Source organism: Poecile atricapillus, chromosome 9 (assembly GCF_030490865.1).
Source record: "Poecile atricapillus isolate bPoeAtr1 chromosome 9, bPoeAtr1.hap1, whole genome shotgun sequence".
Lineage (NCBI taxonomy): Eukaryota > Metazoa > Chordata > Aves > Passeriformes > Paridae > Poecile > Poecile atricapillus.
In genome coordinates this window covers 20197725-20216244 of record NC_081257.1, presented here as the reverse complement: position 1 = coordinate 20216244, position 18520 = coordinate 20197725, and the positions used below count along the sequence as shown (strand labels likewise).

The window sequence follows — 18520 nt, the reverse complement described above, 5'->3', positions numbered from 1 at the left end:
AGATTACTTTTCAAACGATAATGCCAAGAATAGTCAGTGTGCACTGAATTTATTGTTGAGTTTCAAACTAAAGGTCAGACCATTACAGATAAAAGGATGCTATTTTTCAAATCACAGTTTGTGTGTTACACCAAAAGGGACACTGAATTGGCTCTCCACTTTGTTACTTACCATCTTTCCTTTTCTTTGTAGCAGCAGCTTCAAGAGTTTTATAAGAAACAACAGGAACAGTTGCAGCTTCAACTTTTACAGCAACAACATGCTGGAAAACAGCCTAAAGAGGTACAGACAATACCCATTTTACTTTCAAACCACAGATCCCCGGGGACTGTCTAGTGGCTATTAAACTGTCATTCATCTTATAAATGATTGCACAACTGAACTGACTCTATCGGGCCTCAGCTTTCAGATTTAGAGTTATTGTCCTGTTTTTGCCTGTGTTTTCCTGTGCTTTCCATTTGCTCGCTGCCACATATTTTATAGCAGGGGACCAGGCCTTGCTGTTCAGTGTGAGTCCTGGAGCAGGCATCTAGACTTGTATCTTGGGAGAGTGCTTTGGGGAGTTAGTTATGTGGAGAGGGGAGGGGGCAAGGCAGCAGGCCCAGATCACTGCTGTCCTCTCCAAGCAAGGCAGAATGCCAAGAGGTGTTGAGTTTGAGCTTGCAGCCAGAGACATTCTGGTTGCACATTCCTACAGCATGGGCTGAGCAGGAGGGACCACACTGGAGCAGCATCGGTGGTGACACGGAGAAGAGGTGGCAGGAAACCTTGCCCTGATGCTACCACAGTCCATAACTGGAGGGGACAGACCAGGATAGTTTCTGTCTGTTCTTTAGCTAAACTTCCCTTCCAAAATACCTGTCACATCCAAAGCTTTGTTTGTTTTTTCTGATGTACTTAAATTTAATTTTCCTGCAACTACATTTTAAGGTGCTGAGTCCATCTCTTAAGTCTCGAGGAGTTTGGAACTCCTGTTTAATCCAGCATCATTGCTGGCTTAGGTAGATCCTAGAAAGCTGCCTCTTGGTGCGAGACACTGGGTGATGTCCGGTGATAGCGGCAGTGCTCGTGTCACCTGACAAGGGGTGTTGCTCGAAGCATGCACCAATTTCTGATCCCCATTCCCCCTGAAATTTCAGCAAATTGTGCCACCTGTGCCAAATTTCAACCCAGAGTGAATTTTTCCAGCTGAGTTATAAACCCCTGAAAACAGGGGGGGTTTATAATGGAAATGCTGACACAACCTTAACCATAGCGCGCTTACGGGCGCCACTATAATAAAAAGGGAACAGATTAAAAAGTGTCTAAAATGTAAATCTAAAGGACTAACAGTAATTAAAATGGAAATGGCACAGGGAGGGAAGGCATGTAATTGTGAGATATCACTGTGCAGAATGCTCTCAGCTTTGTTTTGCTGGCTGTTTTTCTAATTCAGTAGGGCTTACTCATCAGTGGCAGTTCAATGCGCGTTAATGACTCTGGGATGCAGGCATCACTCTGGACAAAGAAATGATTATTGTGCGGTCAAAAGAAGTTCAAAGACAAGAAGGGAATTTCAGTTTTTTCCTTAGAGATCCACATTCAAGAGCATATAAATTAAGCCAAATGTTAAAAACCACAGTCTGAAAGCTGACTTCAAAGTCACAACTCTCTAATTAATGAACTGCGAGCTTCAGTTTGGACAAGTCGTGGTTTGATGCGCCCATAAATCAACATGACAGGTCTGTTTCACAGTCTCAGACAGCGCTTGTCATTGAGTCACATCAGATGTAAACACAGCAGAAAAAAGAGGGAATATGAAGGAGGTGCAATTGATCAACAGAATTGGTAAAAACCCACTTTTGAAACGCATTATGCATGATCACAGGAAATGGCGATAGCCTCAAGAGGCTTTCTCCTTCTGCTGTTGCTTTTTTGAATCAGATTTCTAACAGCCTTCAAAAGGGAGAATAAGAATTATGGAGCTTCTCCCCTGTGGCTGGCAGGCAATAACCCCCTGTTGTTATTTTGTGCTTCTTTCTTTTCAAAGGCGTCAAAATTTAGTTTTTTAAAGATCTTTAACTCTATATTTGAAGACAAACAATAAAGGGCTGCCACTGTCATTCTTATCAGTTACCAGGGATTGTATTTTTTCTTTCTGTTGCCACTTCTTATTAACCTCTTATTTGGTCTATTAGACATAGTTTTGAATGCAAGCCTGCATGCTGGGAGAACATGAAAGTTCAGATGAGCTCAGAGGGCAGATAAAGAAATTTGAAGGGGAAAGTTACACAGCAGAATGAACGATAAAAGTTAACTCTTCTAAATTGCTGTTGTCAGACAGGAGAGCATCTCAGACACAAAGATGAGGGCTTGGAGCTTAAAGAAAAAAATACTTTGTGTTAAAAAAGACAAGAAGGGAAGTTAGACAATGTGATGGCATTTCAATATCTAACACACTGATTTACTGTGGTCACACTTCTGATATTACACTAGCGAAAGCAACAATAAGAAAGGACTCCTTCCTGTTTCAAGAAGAGCATTTTAACACGATAGTTGGAAAGAGAACAAGGACCTAAGTCTCTTCAGCTTATTCTAGGGGTTTGAGGGGGAGTATTTTTGCTGATGGTTTTAGTGGCAGTCCATTTCAACAATGCATTTCACCCCACAGGTTTGTTCAGCCCAGCTTAAGGAGGTTATTCTTGCTAAATTAGCATGGAAAAGGTGGTCTTGTATTATTTTATTTCTTCCCCCTCCCTCTGGCACCGAGAACTGACGGGCAGTGCCGTGGTGGGGGCCGGCGGCCGCGGTGCTAACGAGGGCTGAGCGTGTACCTTGACAGATGGAACAAGCGTATTCATGTACGGCATCCCCCAAGTCATTTTGTGAGTGCCTTGTCCTATTGTGCTGTCGTGAAAGAAGGAAAACACAACAAACCTCCCCAGCCCCGCTGGTGAAAGGGACCCAAGCCCCGAGCAGAGCAGCAGGCGGACCCCAGCGAGGTTCCTGGGGGTTTCACTCGTGGGCTGCAGGGCGTGAGCAGTCCCCGATAGCGAGGGGCAGAGGTGCTGGGGGGGATCTCAGCCCTGTTCCTGCTCTCCCCTGGAAGGTTTGGGGCTCCCCAGAGCCAGGGGGGTGCTTGGAGTAGCCGCGGTGCTGGACGGAGCGTGCTGTTCGCCGTTTGTCCTCCGGCACTGTGACAGTTTATGTTAGGCAGTAGGGAGTAACCTAAGAAAGGAAAACAGACCTTTGACAGAAGCTTTAGGGAGGGGATCAAAAATGCAAGTTTTATCAGGATATTTCAGCATTTTAACACTGACTACTGACCTGACAACAGGACTGCACCGAGACCTTTTTTGTATGCATTCAATTGTGAGAAGTAAACAAACTGCCTTGTATCCTGTGTTTGGTAACTGGGTGGGGAGCGCAGTTTGGCAACGTGTCTTGCTTTTAAATTCTTTCTTGGACAATGGGCCTTGTATACTTTTATATCCTGGCTTTTCAAAGTAGAGTGTGTTCAAGAGCTTTTCTTAGGATAGCTGAGAAGACAACCAAATGGGCATCAGTCCGTAGATATAAAGAGGTTTTTTTAAAAAAACCTCGTGTGTCTAACTTTGTACTCTTTATAGCAGATAGGTAAAACACAGCTTACTACACCTAGCATTAATAATATAAATACATCACTGTAAATACATTAGGTATATATATTTTAGAACTAATATTTATGGTGGCAAACATTACTTCAGCTCTTAATACAACTGTTGCTGGGGCCTGCATGCATATGGTGCTGTTGCAAATAGTTGCAACAAATGGATGTGTCAGAGCAAGCTGTTGCAAAGAAATGTAAACTCTGCGAGTTTCAGAATATCCAAGCACCTATTTGTTTAGATGTGTTCCTGAAGTCCTAGGTTTTCTTTAGAAATAAGATGAACAGATTGGCTGACTCTCAGAGTTGTGGATATAAAGTTAGGTGCAGTATTAGGATTGATGGGACATGGTGGTACAAGAAGTGGGGGTCAAGCCTGCAGCTCTTGTCTGGCAGTCCTGCTCCAGCAGCTCTGGTGGGACTTTTTCCCTGTGTAACACCAGTAGGGAATGGGGCCAGTGATCCTCCGGCTTGGTGTCAAGGAAGGGCTACAGAAAGCTCGGGATCTGGCTGGGGTTTGTTTGTGAAAGTGTGCAGTTTGGTAAGAGTTAATTTTCTTTCCATAATTGTTAGCCATAATGTGTATAAGACCTCCACCTTGATATGATTCCTAGCAGATTAGGGATATTAGATAATTTCCTTCTATTTATTGTACTACTGCACTGTATTATCTTTCTATCACTCAGATAATTACTAAGGAAATCTACATTAATTTTTTTTGGCTAGCACAAGGAACTGCTAAACACTGGCATGATGTATTGATGTTTTACACAACAAAAGTTTTCCTCCTGTCATTGTACAATAAATAAAAAGATATTTATCAAAATGCAAAGCCTTTCATGGATTTTAAAGAACAAAGCAAATAAAATACAAGATGAGCATGGAAGCAAAACCTAGAGGCTTCCTTAACTGAACAAAATTAAGGACTCTGAAGCCTCGAGTACTGTACATATTAAACACTCACATTCAAGTAAGATGTTGTTTGCTAAATTATGAATGTGTGTAATTAAAATCTAGTGGCTGTTTCTATGAAAGATTTACAATGTTATTTCATCGTTTGTCATGGCTAATTAACAATATTAGATGAAGTTTTTCTTCTTCAAAGGTCTGATTTTTTCTCATTTATTTATGTCAGAAGTGATAAACAGAGTAGTTAAAAGCTTCTCTGGGTACAGTAGTGAGAAAAGCAACATGTTCTTTTACACCTCGAAGGTTCAAGGTTCACATCCCTGTGGAGTAAAGCAACTCCATCTTCTTTCTAGTGAGAATAATTAAAAATTTCAAAGTGCAGAAGTAGCAGCCTTAAATACAGCACAGAATAATTCCAGTGTAGCAGAAAGTATTGTGGGGCTTGATGGATGAAGAAGAGAGAGTGAGTATAAAATACCGTAAATTAAGCCAGTCGAATTGCCTTAATAGTTGAGACAGCCCTTGAATGAGCAAACAGAGCACACTGAAGGGTTTCTTGTTACATCTAAGTGTGATGTGATCATGGGGTGTGATTCTCATGTTCTTTGCCTCAAAGAATTACCCAGGATTTTCACCAGCGTTTGCTTTACCCAGGACTGAAACACAGCCACATCTGGGGTAAAACATGAACACATGGACCAAGAAATGCTGTATACATTTGTAATGGGGATGGCAGCAGGGATTTAGGTTGGGTGAAAGTTAACCACTGGAGATGGGAATCTGCAGCCCTGTGTTAGCTCCAGTATCTAAACATACCTTGGGGTCTTTGCCAGGGGTAGTGGGCTTGGCCTTGATACCAAGTGACTGCCATCAGAATTGAAGCAAGCTGAGACAAGGAGCCTTGTAAATCCTCTGCTTTGCTCTTGTATTAACAAGTATGCATTTTTGTATTTTTTTTGTGTTTTCCAGCCCCAGCAGCAGCAAGTGGCCACGCAGCAGTTGGCCTTTCAGCAGCAGCTCCTACAGATGCAGCAGTTGCAGCAGCAGCATCTCCTGTCCCTGCAGCGTCAGGGGCTGCTGACCATCCAGCCCGGGCAGCCTACTCTGCCTTTGCAACCCCTTGCACAAGGTAGGTGAGAGGTTTGGGTGGCAGGGCCAGTGTGTGCACACTCACATGGAGTTATCACGTGGGGGAGAGGGAGAAGGAGCTCACAGGCTCATAAAGTAATAAGCACAGAAAGATGCTGACAGGCAGGGTGGGCATTGTAAAGGTGTTTTTTGAGAAGGGCTGTGCTGCCATCCTGGGCTGCTCTGACTGGCAGGGTGCAGAGGGCTTGGAGTTCATGTGCAGTTTGCACAGCTGTAGTCGCTCTGGTGGACTCAGAGCTCCTGGCTGTACTCATCTGGTCTTGGAATCCTTCACAGGAGGAGTCTTAATCGATTCCTGGTGCTGGCTTCATGGCTAAGTGTATGTGAGAGCAGCTTTTTCTTTCCCAGATGTGTTGATTGGGCCTTCTTGGTCACAGCCTGGCCATGAGCTGGCACAGAGCAGCTCTGACCCACAGGCTGGGAGCTCTGAGTGCCCTTGGCTGTGGCTACCAGGGAGACAGGACAGGGCTGCTCTCCACAGCCTTCGTGGCACTGCCTCGGTGCTCCTGCTCCTTCCTCCACACTGAGGCAAATTGGGATTAACTCCATTTAATTCTAATGGTGTTATTGACAATTAGATCCTCCTACGTCTTTATTCAGTCCTGCACTCTGCAAGAAGTTACTGCTTTGCTGAAATCCCAATTTATTTTATTTTTTTAAGACATTGATACACTGAAAGCACTACTTAAATCCACAATACTTTTGACAGTGATTATAACCTAGGGTTTTTATTCTGTCTTTTCTTTTTTGGCTTAAATTTATTATTTTACTTTTTAAGCTGGGTTTGTCTGCAAGCCGTGGGACAGTTTTAACAGCCTGAGCTCTGGTTGCTGTGGTTATAGCAGACTGTTTGGAGTTGGCATGGCTCAGGCATGCCATGGCATCAACCATGATGCTTGTATTTCTGAATAATCCTGCCTTCTCCTTCCCTTGCCCCATAATAAATTTGAACATTCACCTTTATAGCTTGAGTCAGCCCAGGTTGAATGATTTGGGATCTTGAAAGCAGCCTTAGGGCTGTTCCTAGTTTCTAAATCATACACTGAATTCACATTTAGCCCTGTTCACTTAAATGGAGGGGACAAGACAAAATTGCTTTTGTTCTTCACCCTCCTTTTTTTTCTGTGTACATAGCTGCAAAAAAGGAGAGTGAGGTGGCTGGTGAATATTAACTTATATGGATAAACAGGGGCCAGACTGGGGAGTGGAGTCTGCTTTGTTGGGTGGCTGATGAGCTTTATTTAGGCTTATTTTTGCCAAACCCAGGAAAGCATTTGAGTGCTTAACTCCTCTGTTAAGAGGCAGAGCTTTTAGGGGCCTTACCCGTGACTCCCCAGGTCTCAGTTAAACTTCCCAGCATCCCGAAATTTGGATGCCTGGTGTAGAGCAGCACTGTGCAGGAGCTGGAGGCTGATCCATAGAAGGTGGTGACCAGCTGGGAGCTGCAGGATCAGGCTTGGGGCCGTACCTGGTCAGTCACTATCGATGCAGAGTGATGGGGAGAAGGTGTGAAATGAGTCCAGGAAAAAAGGGCACGTAGATAAAACGCCATTTACGCTTGCAAGATGTTGTAACGTGCATTAATTACGCCTCAGATTTATAGCTGGAAGCATCCCAGGCTGTTCCCACACAGCCACTGGACTCAAGCTTCAACCTTGCTAATTTTTCCCACAGCTCCTATACCATTAAGTTGGCTCAGTAAGGTTCATTGTATAGTCCATCAGTTAAGCTGTCCAAAGGAGGGCAATTGGGCAGTGACAAGACACGCTCATGTGTAATGTGAAAGAAATGAATGTGGTGATGCATGAAGTGTAATCTGTGCAGTAACACATCGGAGACACCAGTAGGTAATTCAGCCGTCGTGGCATTGATTGATATGGTTAGCAGGGAAGTGTAACTATTAGTCCTTGCCCAGGAGCGTATTTAAAACCTGAGGGGTGCTGACTTGCACGCCAGAGACGACACAAACATGAGCAGAGAGGGCTGGTTCTGGCAGGGAAATGAGCTGCGAGTGCTGGGGGCGGCGGGAGCCGGCAGGAAAGAGGGACTTGAGACTTGAGGCGGGTTGCAATCCAGCCCGATATTTTATTCCTTTTTATCAGAGAGACGATGGCTTAAAACTGATGTCATTATGAGGTTTAAATCAACTTTCTGCTTGCTTGAACATGGTCACCTGGGTATGGAAGTACAAGGACACAAAGAGGTTGAGCAACTCTGTTTGTCTTTGAGCCGGTGATACCTGGGGTTGGGAAATTGAGTTCCGTGAGCAGTAATCTGTCAACTGTCCCCACAACATACATTTTTTAAACCTGTGCCTACATTTTCTTTCATAATCAAGAGGACTAGTTGTCCTGAAAAATGCAATGAACAGCCAGGGCTGTAGTTTGAAATAATGGGTAATAGACGCTTCTTATTTAAAAAAAAAATTACATCTCTCATGCCCTTTTGTTTTCAGAACAGTTTGCAAGACTGAGACAAATACTGTATATGTGTGTATAAAAGAAATAAAATCATCCCTCTAGTAAATGTAGCTGTGAATTCAGTTTAAAAGCATTTTGCTTTTATTCTTAAGTATCTGTAATAGTAATAAATGTTTCCAAGGAGAGAATGCTACTTCATAAGTGACATTTTCGTTATGTTTTCAGAACTAATAGATTGTTTAAATCTGTATTTTAGTTTCATTTTAGTTTTTAGTGCTCGCCTATTGTCTTAAACAGAATAGCACATCCTTTAGCGTTATATTTGTGTCATCTTTGCTGCTTAGTATTTAGACACTTCTATAATCTAGATTTTACATCTCTACATAGCAGCAATTTTAAAATAAACCCCATTTCAGCAGTGTTCTGAGCTGCTGAGAGTGAGATCTTCAGTATCTTTAAAATGAAACTGCAAATCACACTTCAGATCACCAGCAAGTGAAAATAATAGGACTGAGACATCCGGGTGCCTGATTGCTCCTGTAGATTTGGCAGTTTCAAGTCTGAATCCCGTTCCTGGTCCATAGGAAGTTGCAGTGATCTCGGGTAATTGCAGCGCAGTTCTGGGAATCTGACTTGAAATTTAGCTCTCGCTGTTAAAATGAGACTGTTAAATGGTAAATTACATAATTTATTGCGAGTGGTCATGGATCTATTTGACTTGCTTTTGCCATTTGTTCTATTATTTTATTTAACCATTTTGCTAGATGAGTGATGAGCGTACCTTTCAGCTGCCCAGTTTGACAGGCTAGTCAGGAATTCTCTCCAGAATTATTCTAAAGGAACTACATTTAAGGCACGAGGAGAGAGGCTATTTTTAATTTCATTTTATTAATCAGGTGATGTAATCAATTTTTGGCAAGGAGTTGTGTGCAAACGTGTATGACATCACAGTTAGCTCTTTAAATTAATGTCACCCAGCCTAAAATCTTGACTATCTCCAGCATTTTCCCCCACACAACTGAATATATTTTATTTTTCTTTCTATCTGTGGAATAGTTGTTTTTAGTACTAATGGGAGTTACACTTCTACGGGAAGTTAGACAAAACACTTTGACTTTTAGAGGCATAAATATCATGTGTATGTCTGTTTTAATGGCTGTAACACTTTCACGATTTTCTTTGGGAGAAAGCATTGGTAGATCCAAAAGTGACTGGGGGGAGAGGAAAGTGGAGAACAGGGAGAGGAGAGTGGATGATAGCCTATGTCTAATTAAAAACTACAGAAATCCAGACTGAAAAAAAAAAAGAAAAAAAAAGGAAAAAAGGCCAGTTATTCTTTTCCTATTTGCTTATTCTGGAAAATAAAAATAGGTGTCGGCTCATATGTTCTCATATCAATATGTTATCATCAACAGACAAGTCTATTCACTATTGTTTCAACTGAGTAAACAGTGTGTAAGGGTCAGCCCTGCTCACAGGTAATTGTTAGTGTGCAGACAGTCCTGTCAAGCGTGTTAGCTAAAAATACATCCCACACTGTCACTTCGCAAGGTGTTTGAAAATAATAGCCCCCACACAGCAAAACAGGACACGGGCTTGTGTACTGACCTTTTTCTTTGTTTAATTTGCTCAGAGGTCTAATTCCAGGGGACAAGTAATAATTGAATATGTCTAATAACTAAATGCTCATTTGGGACAAAATCCATCAAAATATAATTGGCATTTGGGGCTGATGAAAGGAAAATGACGTGGCTTTAGAGAAACGGATGTGTCCTAAGAATATCTGATCACTTAATGTATAAATTGAAGCCTCTTCCCTAATATATATTAATTGCAGATACTTACGGATTTCAGCATTTTTTTGTAGTGAACCGTTACCAGAGACCAACTGTTTTTGTTAATGCTACTCTGGGAAAGGCGGGGAAGGTTATTGGTCTGTCGTGCAATAATTTACTCCTCTTTGATATGCAAACGATCCACGGTGAATATAAAAAAATCCTATCAGACTCATTTCACAGTTCTTAACCACTTAGATTCTCTGGAGTCTATCGCCTCATTAGACCAGTGCTCTCCAAAGCTAGCATAATTAAAATCTTTAACAGTTTAGCAAAGTAAAGATGTTTGGCTGATCACGTTGAGATGATTATCTATCCATTGTATTCTAAATGACAAAAATAAATTAAATTTAGACCTTGGCATTTTTTATTATGTGTTTCAAATGAATATAATGCAGACTGCCTTTTTTTTTAATTTCAATACCTTAGGTTGGGTGAGGTACATGCCTGTGTGAGCTGCTGCTGAACACTCAGAAAATGGCAGGTTTCCTTAGGATAGCTCCAGAGCTACAACATGGTGAAACAATGAGCAGTCACCCAAACGATGAGCTGGAAGCACACTGATGAGAAACCTCTTTAAAAACAGACAGACACTGGCTTACTATTATTATTTTTCCCCTGAATATTTGAGTGACGTGTCTTTACTGCTTATTTTTTCCCATGGCCTTCTCTGAAAGAGCACTGAAGTAGTCTGCAGCGAGAGAAACTTGACTTGTTGGATCATGTCACAAACATCAGCTTTATCCAAAAGCATGATCTCAGCATGAGCACATGCTTCACCTTCCATTTGGCCCATTGAAGTTTGCAGTTTCCAGTTGCATTCGTTACTGAATGTTGTCTCCCTAACCCTGGTGTCCACTTTGGCACATTTGAAAAAATACTATTTTTTATTATTATTTTTTCTTGAAGCTTATTTTCTGTTTTGATTTTACTTTTGAATGGCTCATTAGCATCGATCTAAGAAATGACAGTAATAATAGTGTTACTTGTATAGAAAGTTATACAGTTTTTCGGTAGACACATCCATCAATTAAGTGAGCAGTTCGAGAAACCAAAATTAATGAGAAAGATAGGTGTGTTAATGAAATAATCATAGTATAATCAATTTGACTGTTAAAATTTGAAAAGCATTTCAGGAAGACAATATGAATTCATAATTTACGTCTAAAAGTGATTAATAAAAACTGTATTTAATAACAAAGCTATTTGTCATCATTTAAAACTTAAGCACAAAATTAGTCATGTTGTGGTTCATGTTGTCATAATAATAAAGCTGAGTATTTTTTTTCCTAAGACCTTCTTTGTTTTTAAAAACAGGTTAGAGAGTAGTCACTTTCTAACTGAGTCAAAGTCACTTTTTTTTGTTTTTTTGGTGAAAACAAAAGGCAGAAATAATTGTGGAGAAAGAAAGAAATCTAATTTCTTAGCTGAACACAGCATATCCAGTGGCCACCTTTGCTGTCAGTCTTGCTTTGGGTGTGGGGGTGATTTTTGCCCAAGTAGAGACTCTGAAACTGAGCCTTTGGTCAAAAAACTGCAAAAATTTATAATATTTAACATGATGTTTGCTGTGGGTGTGGTGTTGTGTGGATCTCTCTGCCCCAGAGCCCGGATTTTGCATTCCATGAGTATTGCAGGTGTCACACCAGAGCGCAGCAGAGTCGTGCAGTGCAGTATTAGCATTTAGTTATTAAAAAAAAAAAAAAAAAAATACATGCGCAAAAACACACACAGGCAAAACTAACACTAGGCTTTGTTTACTGACTCTCTGATTTAATTACTGTTTGAAGACGGCCGAATTAGCTGTTAATTGATTTAATTATCCAATTTGTTTGTTTCAGGCATGATTCCAACAGAACTGCAGCAGCTCTGGAAGGAAGTGACAAGCTCGCACACAGCGGAGGAGGCAGCCAGCAACAACCACAGCAGCCTGGACCTGTCCACCACCTGCGTCTCCTCCTCTGCGCCCTCCAAGACCTCCTTAATCATCAACCCACACGCCTCAACTAATGGACAGCTATCAGTCCACACTCCTAAACGGGAGAGGTAGGTGCCTGCGGGGTTTTCCACCCTGAGCATCTCGGAGCAGCGTCCCGGAGCGATGGCGAAACGCTCGGGAGCGGTGGCCAAGTGCCTTGGCCTCGGTTTTGTCCTCCACATCCTGCTCTGTCTGGTGTTGGCGTGGTTGAATAGAGTCTCCACTGGGCAGAATATGCTCCTTTTGTTCAGATCTTTATGGCTTGTTAATTGGATCAATGTGGGCACAATTAGCTAATTAGAAGTGCACTGGATAAGCGTATTGGGAAGTGTGAAGAAGCTGGGGTTTTTTTTGAGTTTTGCATCACAGGTGTTGGTACTCTTGTTGTGCTTTGGGTTTACAGGCTGGAGGTGAGCAAGAAAATCTCTTGGTCAGTACAGTCCCCATTTTTCTACCAAATTTTGGCACCCTATCTCATCTAACATATTTGCCTTTTTGTACTCTTATTACCTGCTTTCACAAGATACGGTTGAGTTCACCAGGTTTCTCTAAAACAAAGTGGCTTCTTCTTTTCTTTTTTTTTTTTAAGTGCTGATAAAATTAGCTAACTGGTGTTGTTTGGCTTTTAAAAGTGTGAGTTAATTTATACTTGCTCGGCTTGCATTGTTAAAGGAAATGGCTTAAATCAGGGGTTGTCTGTTGACGTGCTTCTCAGCGCGGGCTCTGCTTTATTCCAGAGGATGCTTTATTGCAGGTTTGTTTCTTTACACCCCCAGATTTCACTGAGGCGTGTCTAACAACGTAACTTTTGCTTCTGGGGAGATAGACAGGCCCAGGCGCCAGGGCCGTGGGTGCCAGCACCGGCTGCAGCCTCGGCGTCGCTGCCGGAGGAAGAGGAGGAGGAGGAGGAAGGGTCTCGAGGTGTGGGTGCAGTGGGGAGGGCAGTGCTCCTTTGCAGTCAGGAGAGTCCCTCTGCCCATCTAGAAATGTTACAGCAGACACTAGTGAAAGCTGGATTTTATGGAAACTGATGGCTTCGTCTTTCCGTCCTCCTTTCATTCATTAGAAAGAGGATAATGGAATTTTTAAGCCATAGAGTTTGTATTTCTGGTGGTCTGAAAGTAGATTGATAGGGAAGCTATATAAATACCTCTTATATCTTTCTGATATTAAGAAAATAGTGCTGCTGGGAATAGATAGATTTTAAAGGGGAGCACACCCACTGTTGGAAGAAATGCTGTGTGTGTAAAGCATCCTTTATATACCCATTGCAAGGACGTGTGTGGGAACATCAGTGAATATGTTTATAATGCATGTAAGTGCCAAGGATTTGGTTTTCATGAAGACTTACATGGGATACTAAAAAAAAATTTGATGTTTATTAAACAATTAATTCCCTTTTTGCTGCATGTAGAACTGAACAAGATGGGTTTATGGCTTTCCAATAAATTTTTTATCTGTTTTTTCTTACCGAGTATATAAAGTAAAAACCCATGCAGCAAAATGGATCTTCTTTCACTGAATAGAGGCACGTCCTGTGTGCTAATAGCAATCTAAATCAGGAAACAAATCCAGTTCAGTTTGAAATACAATGGAAATACAGGAATCTGTTCTGAAATATGAATTTTCTCTGTGTATAGTATTGAGCAGACCTGGAAATCCATGTGTCTGAGTCCTGTAATTGTGGCCTGGAGGCAATTAGGATCTACAGACAAGGTGATACACGTGCTTTTATTAGTAAAGTTCCAGATTAATTAGGAAGGCAAAAACATGCCATGGTATTGTTTGAGATTGTCTTAGTTTAGAAGACTAAATCCTCAGTGCTGGAATCAATACCTGTGTTGTTAAGCTTGCCTTATACTTTTCTCTCATATCTGTTGAATTCTCTGAAATATCAAAATACAAAATAGGTGTATTTAGGAATACAAATACAAGAGCTACAGAATTTGCTTTGTCCTGCCTCTCTTTAGTACATGGAGGCTTTATGCCATCCATTTGCTGCAGTGATTGAATTACATGTTTATCCATAAGTAGAGCAGGAGACTACAGGCAGTAGAATGCCTCCCGATGCACTTAAGGGTTTTGTTGCAGTCTCATCAGGCACTGTGGTGCCTGCCTGGATTTCATGTGACACAGAAACTCCTCTTGGTGAGATATTTTGCACTGGTTTCCCTTCCGAAAGGATATTTATCTACAGGCAGGGAGTTCGGGGTGGGAAGTGAGCAGAGAGGGAAGAGTTGATGTGCTCTGCCATCACATTGTGTGTTTGAAAGCTCACAGAAAGTGAAATTTTAGTGGGCTTGCAAAACAGAGCACAGGCACAAGCAGGGGTTTAGCAATTTTTTGATTGCAAAGGTTAAGACTAGAAAAAAAAACGGGTCTGGTGCAAGCACGAGTTTTCTGGACTTAGAGCGCAGTCCATGGGTGTTCTTGTATCCATCTGGTTCAGCACAACAAATCTAAGGAGACTTCTGGAGGCAGTCCCTAGCTCAGGCTCAGGTCAGGTGGGGCTGTGGGAAGGGCTCACTAGGGAGGTGTCAGCCCTTCCACCTCTCATCACATAAGTCACAGCCTGGGCTGGCCAGGGCAGGTTTTTGACTTGTGGATTTCCCCTCATTCCTGCAACTGGCTGTTAGCTCTGGTCTGATACAACCAAGAGCTATTTATTTAGATTTAACCAACAATAAAAAGCACATAGTAAAATCTGTAAGTGTCCTAACAGTTAAGCCACAGCCACATCATAACGACTACCCAGCAGCCATAAATAATCATATACAGGTAGCATTAACTTTTAGGGTGTGCTGTAAAGCTGTTTTCAACCCCTTTCTCTTGGGCTTTTGAGAAGGAGTGGGCTGCAGGAGGCAAGTTGGTTATGTGGGAGTTACTATCATCTCTGGCACATGTCACTGGGATAGTTCAGGCTGTGTTTTAGGGGGTTCCTGATCCCACAGGTCAGGTTGTGAGGCTCCTCCAGACCTGCGAGACAGGAGGCACCTGTGGTAGAATCAGCAGGCGAGCAGCAGATCTGCTCTGTATCTTGGGTAAAAACACATTCTGGTTATAAACAAGGGGTTTAAAATAGCAGGAGCAGTAGTCATTGGCTGCCTGGCGTGCCCACGCGTCGCCGTGCCGCCAGCCCAGACTGGGGTTCTGCACAGGCTGCGGGGACACAGCTCTGGTGACACTGCCCACTGCAGGGCTGCTCTGCTTGGGGCCCAGTGACAGCAAAATTGCTCCTTTATGACTAAAAAACAAATGGCAGGTGGGTGACCAGAGTCACCTGGGACGTCCAAAAAGCAAAAATACATTCAGAAGCAGGAGGCACCCTCCCTCCTGGGCCAGGGAACATGATGGTGCTGCTCTTGGTTTCTGCATGTTCTGTGTGTATGGCTTCCCTGGGAACGAAACAATTCCAGCTATAAATAATGGGTTAATGCTTTCATTCATTTGGGCTTTAAATGTATATTACATCTATGCTTTTGTCCCACATTTCGCCCAGTTTCTGTAAGTAGCAGCAGCAGCAGCTCTGGGGTTTGGTGCACAGCAATCTGTTAAGGAGATAAATAATCTGCTTTGGCATGACACTCCTACTCTCCTCTTTAATTTGTCTTACACAAGGAAAATTATAATTAAATCATTCAGGGTAAACCCTTGAGTGTAGAGAAGGAAAAAACACACTTTGATAAAGATTGCCAATAGAGACCAACTTCCCTGTTGTGCCGTGCAGAGACATTTATCAATATTCAGCACTATTAAAGAGAGAACATTTCGTGTGATTTGTGAGGCGGATGCCAAAGCTCAAATCAAGGCTTGTTAAGATCCTTTCCCCATGCAATCATGGGCATTCAGCATCATTAGAATTCAGCACTGACTGTGTGTTTCATGCTTTGATTTTACTCAGACAATTTAATAATGTTTATTGTGCTGATTATATATATAAATTCACTCAATGCAATAAACATACCTCAGTCATCAGTACCCTAAGGGAAATATTTAGTTATAGATACTTGTATTCATTCAGGATAAGGGAAAGTGAGACCATCAACCAGCATGTAAACCTCTCATCATCTTATCAGCATTTGGGTTTCTTCAGTAAGATGCAGTTTTTCTCCACACAAGTAAATAAATAAATAACAGGAGCCAGTTAAGTACATCTGCTGTGCTTAGAAATGTCAGGGACAGTACCCACTTTCCATCTTGTTCCACTGCATCTAACTTGGAAGAAACTTGGTTATTTTCTTAAGCAAAACACCAAAACAAAGCGGAGGGGATGTCCGGTCACTTCAAGTGGCTACTAGCTGTAAAACCTGATTAACAGTGGGCATCCTGAAACCTGCATGCTTGGGAGTATTCCCCTTGTGGATAGGTTTGGAAAACCAGAGGAGTGCAGAATTCATCAGTGCTTTGCAGTGGGGAGAGATTGCTCCAGTTTGGGCTTGAGCTGGGAGGTCTGGGGGTGCAGGGGAGCTGTTGAACACCTCGTGCTGGTCCTATCCACTGGCACCATCCTGCCCTGACTGCAGCAGAGCCAGCATGGTGGAGGCTGTACATAAACAAGTGAGTTAAAGAAGGTCCAGACCTGATAATTTAAGAAGTGCATCTGTTGTTTACCAGAGGTAAGGTGAAGAGTTGCAGTTAAAGGCTTCGTGTCCAAGAGACCTTTCTCCATCTGCCAGCAGTCCCATCTCTTCCCCTCGTTGCCTTTATACCCTTTCCAAATATACTTGAGTCTTGTCCTTCCACATAAGCAAGCAGCCGTCTCATAGGAAAAATAGATGGGATAAACAAGGGGATTTTAAAATTGCTTTTTCTTGCCAGCGTGGCAGGAGGACAGAGTCTGGAGAAGGCTCTGAAGGGAAGTGAGGAATGGCGTGGCAGACCATTGATCTGCTGCTTAGGCCTAATGCCTCGTGTTTCACTGTTGTTATCTTCCATGCCAGCTGATCCTCCATCAAAATCCCAAGGCCTTTAGATGAGGGCATTAGGATTCAGTGCAATTAAGAATTACAGAGTTGGGTCCATTATTAATGCTCGGGATGAAACAGTTCAGCCTGCAGTCCATATGCTCCCAGGGCCCGATCCTCTCTTGGCCAGCCTCTCCACTTAGTCCCTGGCATTCGTTCTGCACTGGTGCCAGCATCAGATCTGCTCAGCCGTGTCAGCTCCCCTCAGTTGCTCTCTGCAGCTGATTTTAGTTCATTATCCTTCACCATCAGCAGAGTTGTGTTGGATTAGGTTACCTCAGATGCATTGTCCCTCAAGAAATAGGTGTCCCTGGGGCCTTTCCTCCCAAGAGGTATTTAGCTGCTCCACATACTCAAACCCCATCATGACCCCTGTGCCCTAATCTGTGGTCTGAGCAGCTCAGGTGCCTCCATCCTTGCTGTGGAGCTGGGTTGGAGTGGGAGACTTGAGCCTTGATGCCCAGCTGGGTATTTGATAAACCATCCTGCTTTCCACATGGCTGCTCTCCTTCTCATTGCACCTGGAATGGCTGTGGGGCTGCTTGGGCTGTTGGTGACAATGACGCAGTGACAGCAGGACACCGACCTGGCCATCTCCATTTATTCTGTGCAGTGTCCCAGTGTCTGATCCCTTGGCACTCACTCCCCCTGCCAAAGAAATGCCACCAGTTACTGAACGTGCTCCCCTCTGAGTCACTCTTCTGTAATCAGCTTTGAAAAAACACCGGCTGTGACTCAGACCTGGGGCTGTTAATCTTCAGTTTGAAGCCTTATCAGGCACTTTTTATTGTTCGTGCTTTTCAGATGCGGGTGTGGAGCCTCCTGTGTGTCGCCCGCACCCACCGTCTGCCACGGTGCTAAATCAGTTGTACAATTCCACTTGCTCCTCAGGAGCTCCTTCATCACGCTTCTCGGAGAATTCCTTCACTGAACTAAAAGCAGCTTATTGTTTTTTCCCTACGAAAGATGAAGCTAACCAGCCTGTGAATGTTTGGTGTGGCCCCTGGCTGGAGGAGGGTGCTGGGTTGGATGCTTGGGAAGCTGCGCCGGCGTCAGGGAGCTCCTGCACGCCAGCGTTTCTCTGCTCTCTGGTCCTGTGTAATAACCATCAGTTGTACAACTCCAAACACTAAGCTAATGTATCAAAAAGCACTTAAAATAGATTGGGTGAGCCTTGGCAGACGCCTGACAGAACTTTTCCAAATTTTAGCATATGTATTGTTTTATTCCTCCATCTGGCCAACAGATCATTGTTTGATATCTGAGTGCTTTGCATATCTCCTCCCTTTTCTTGCAACTGAGATACTTACACGTGCATTTAATACAGCTTAATGCTATTTTTACATACCAGAGAAATAGCTGATGGCTTTCTGTTAATTGCATGCACTTTGCAGTTAAACTTTTACTAAAACATTCCTGTCTAAATACTTAAGGTCCAATGAAAATTTGTCCTCTTCTTTTATTAGAGGTGTTTATGTAGTACTCTTAAAAAGGGACCTGGTTTTCGTTTACTGCACTGCGGATTTCTGTTTCTTTTTATTTCCTCCTATGTGCAAGTTGTCCTTCCTCAGAATTTGCTCAGATCTGATTGTCCTGAAGAGCTGAGCAGGGAGCTGATAAAGAACTGTGTTATTTTTTTT

General features: G+C 42.8%; 1 protein-coding gene across 16 annotated transcripts in view; it reads left to right on the top strand.

Moving 5' to 3' along the window:
- FOXP1 (forkhead box P1) overlaps positions 1 to 18520 on the top strand; it is a 380269-nt gene that overhangs the window by 304960 nt on the left and 56789 nt on the right. For 14 of the 16 annotated variants that reach the window (XM_058845379.1, XM_058845382.1, XM_058845384.1 and 11 more), the window contains 3 exons: positions 193 to 282; positions 5504 to 5663; positions 11780 to 11984. In XM_058845379.1, the coding sequence (XP_058701362.1) occupies positions 193 to 282; positions 5504 to 5663; positions 11780 to 11984 (455 nt within the window). The remainder of the gene's footprint in view (positions 1 to 192; positions 283 to 5503; positions 5664 to 11779; positions 11985 to 18520) is intronic. The other 2 variants (XM_058845388.1, XM_058845395.1) reach the window with 1 other exon arrangement.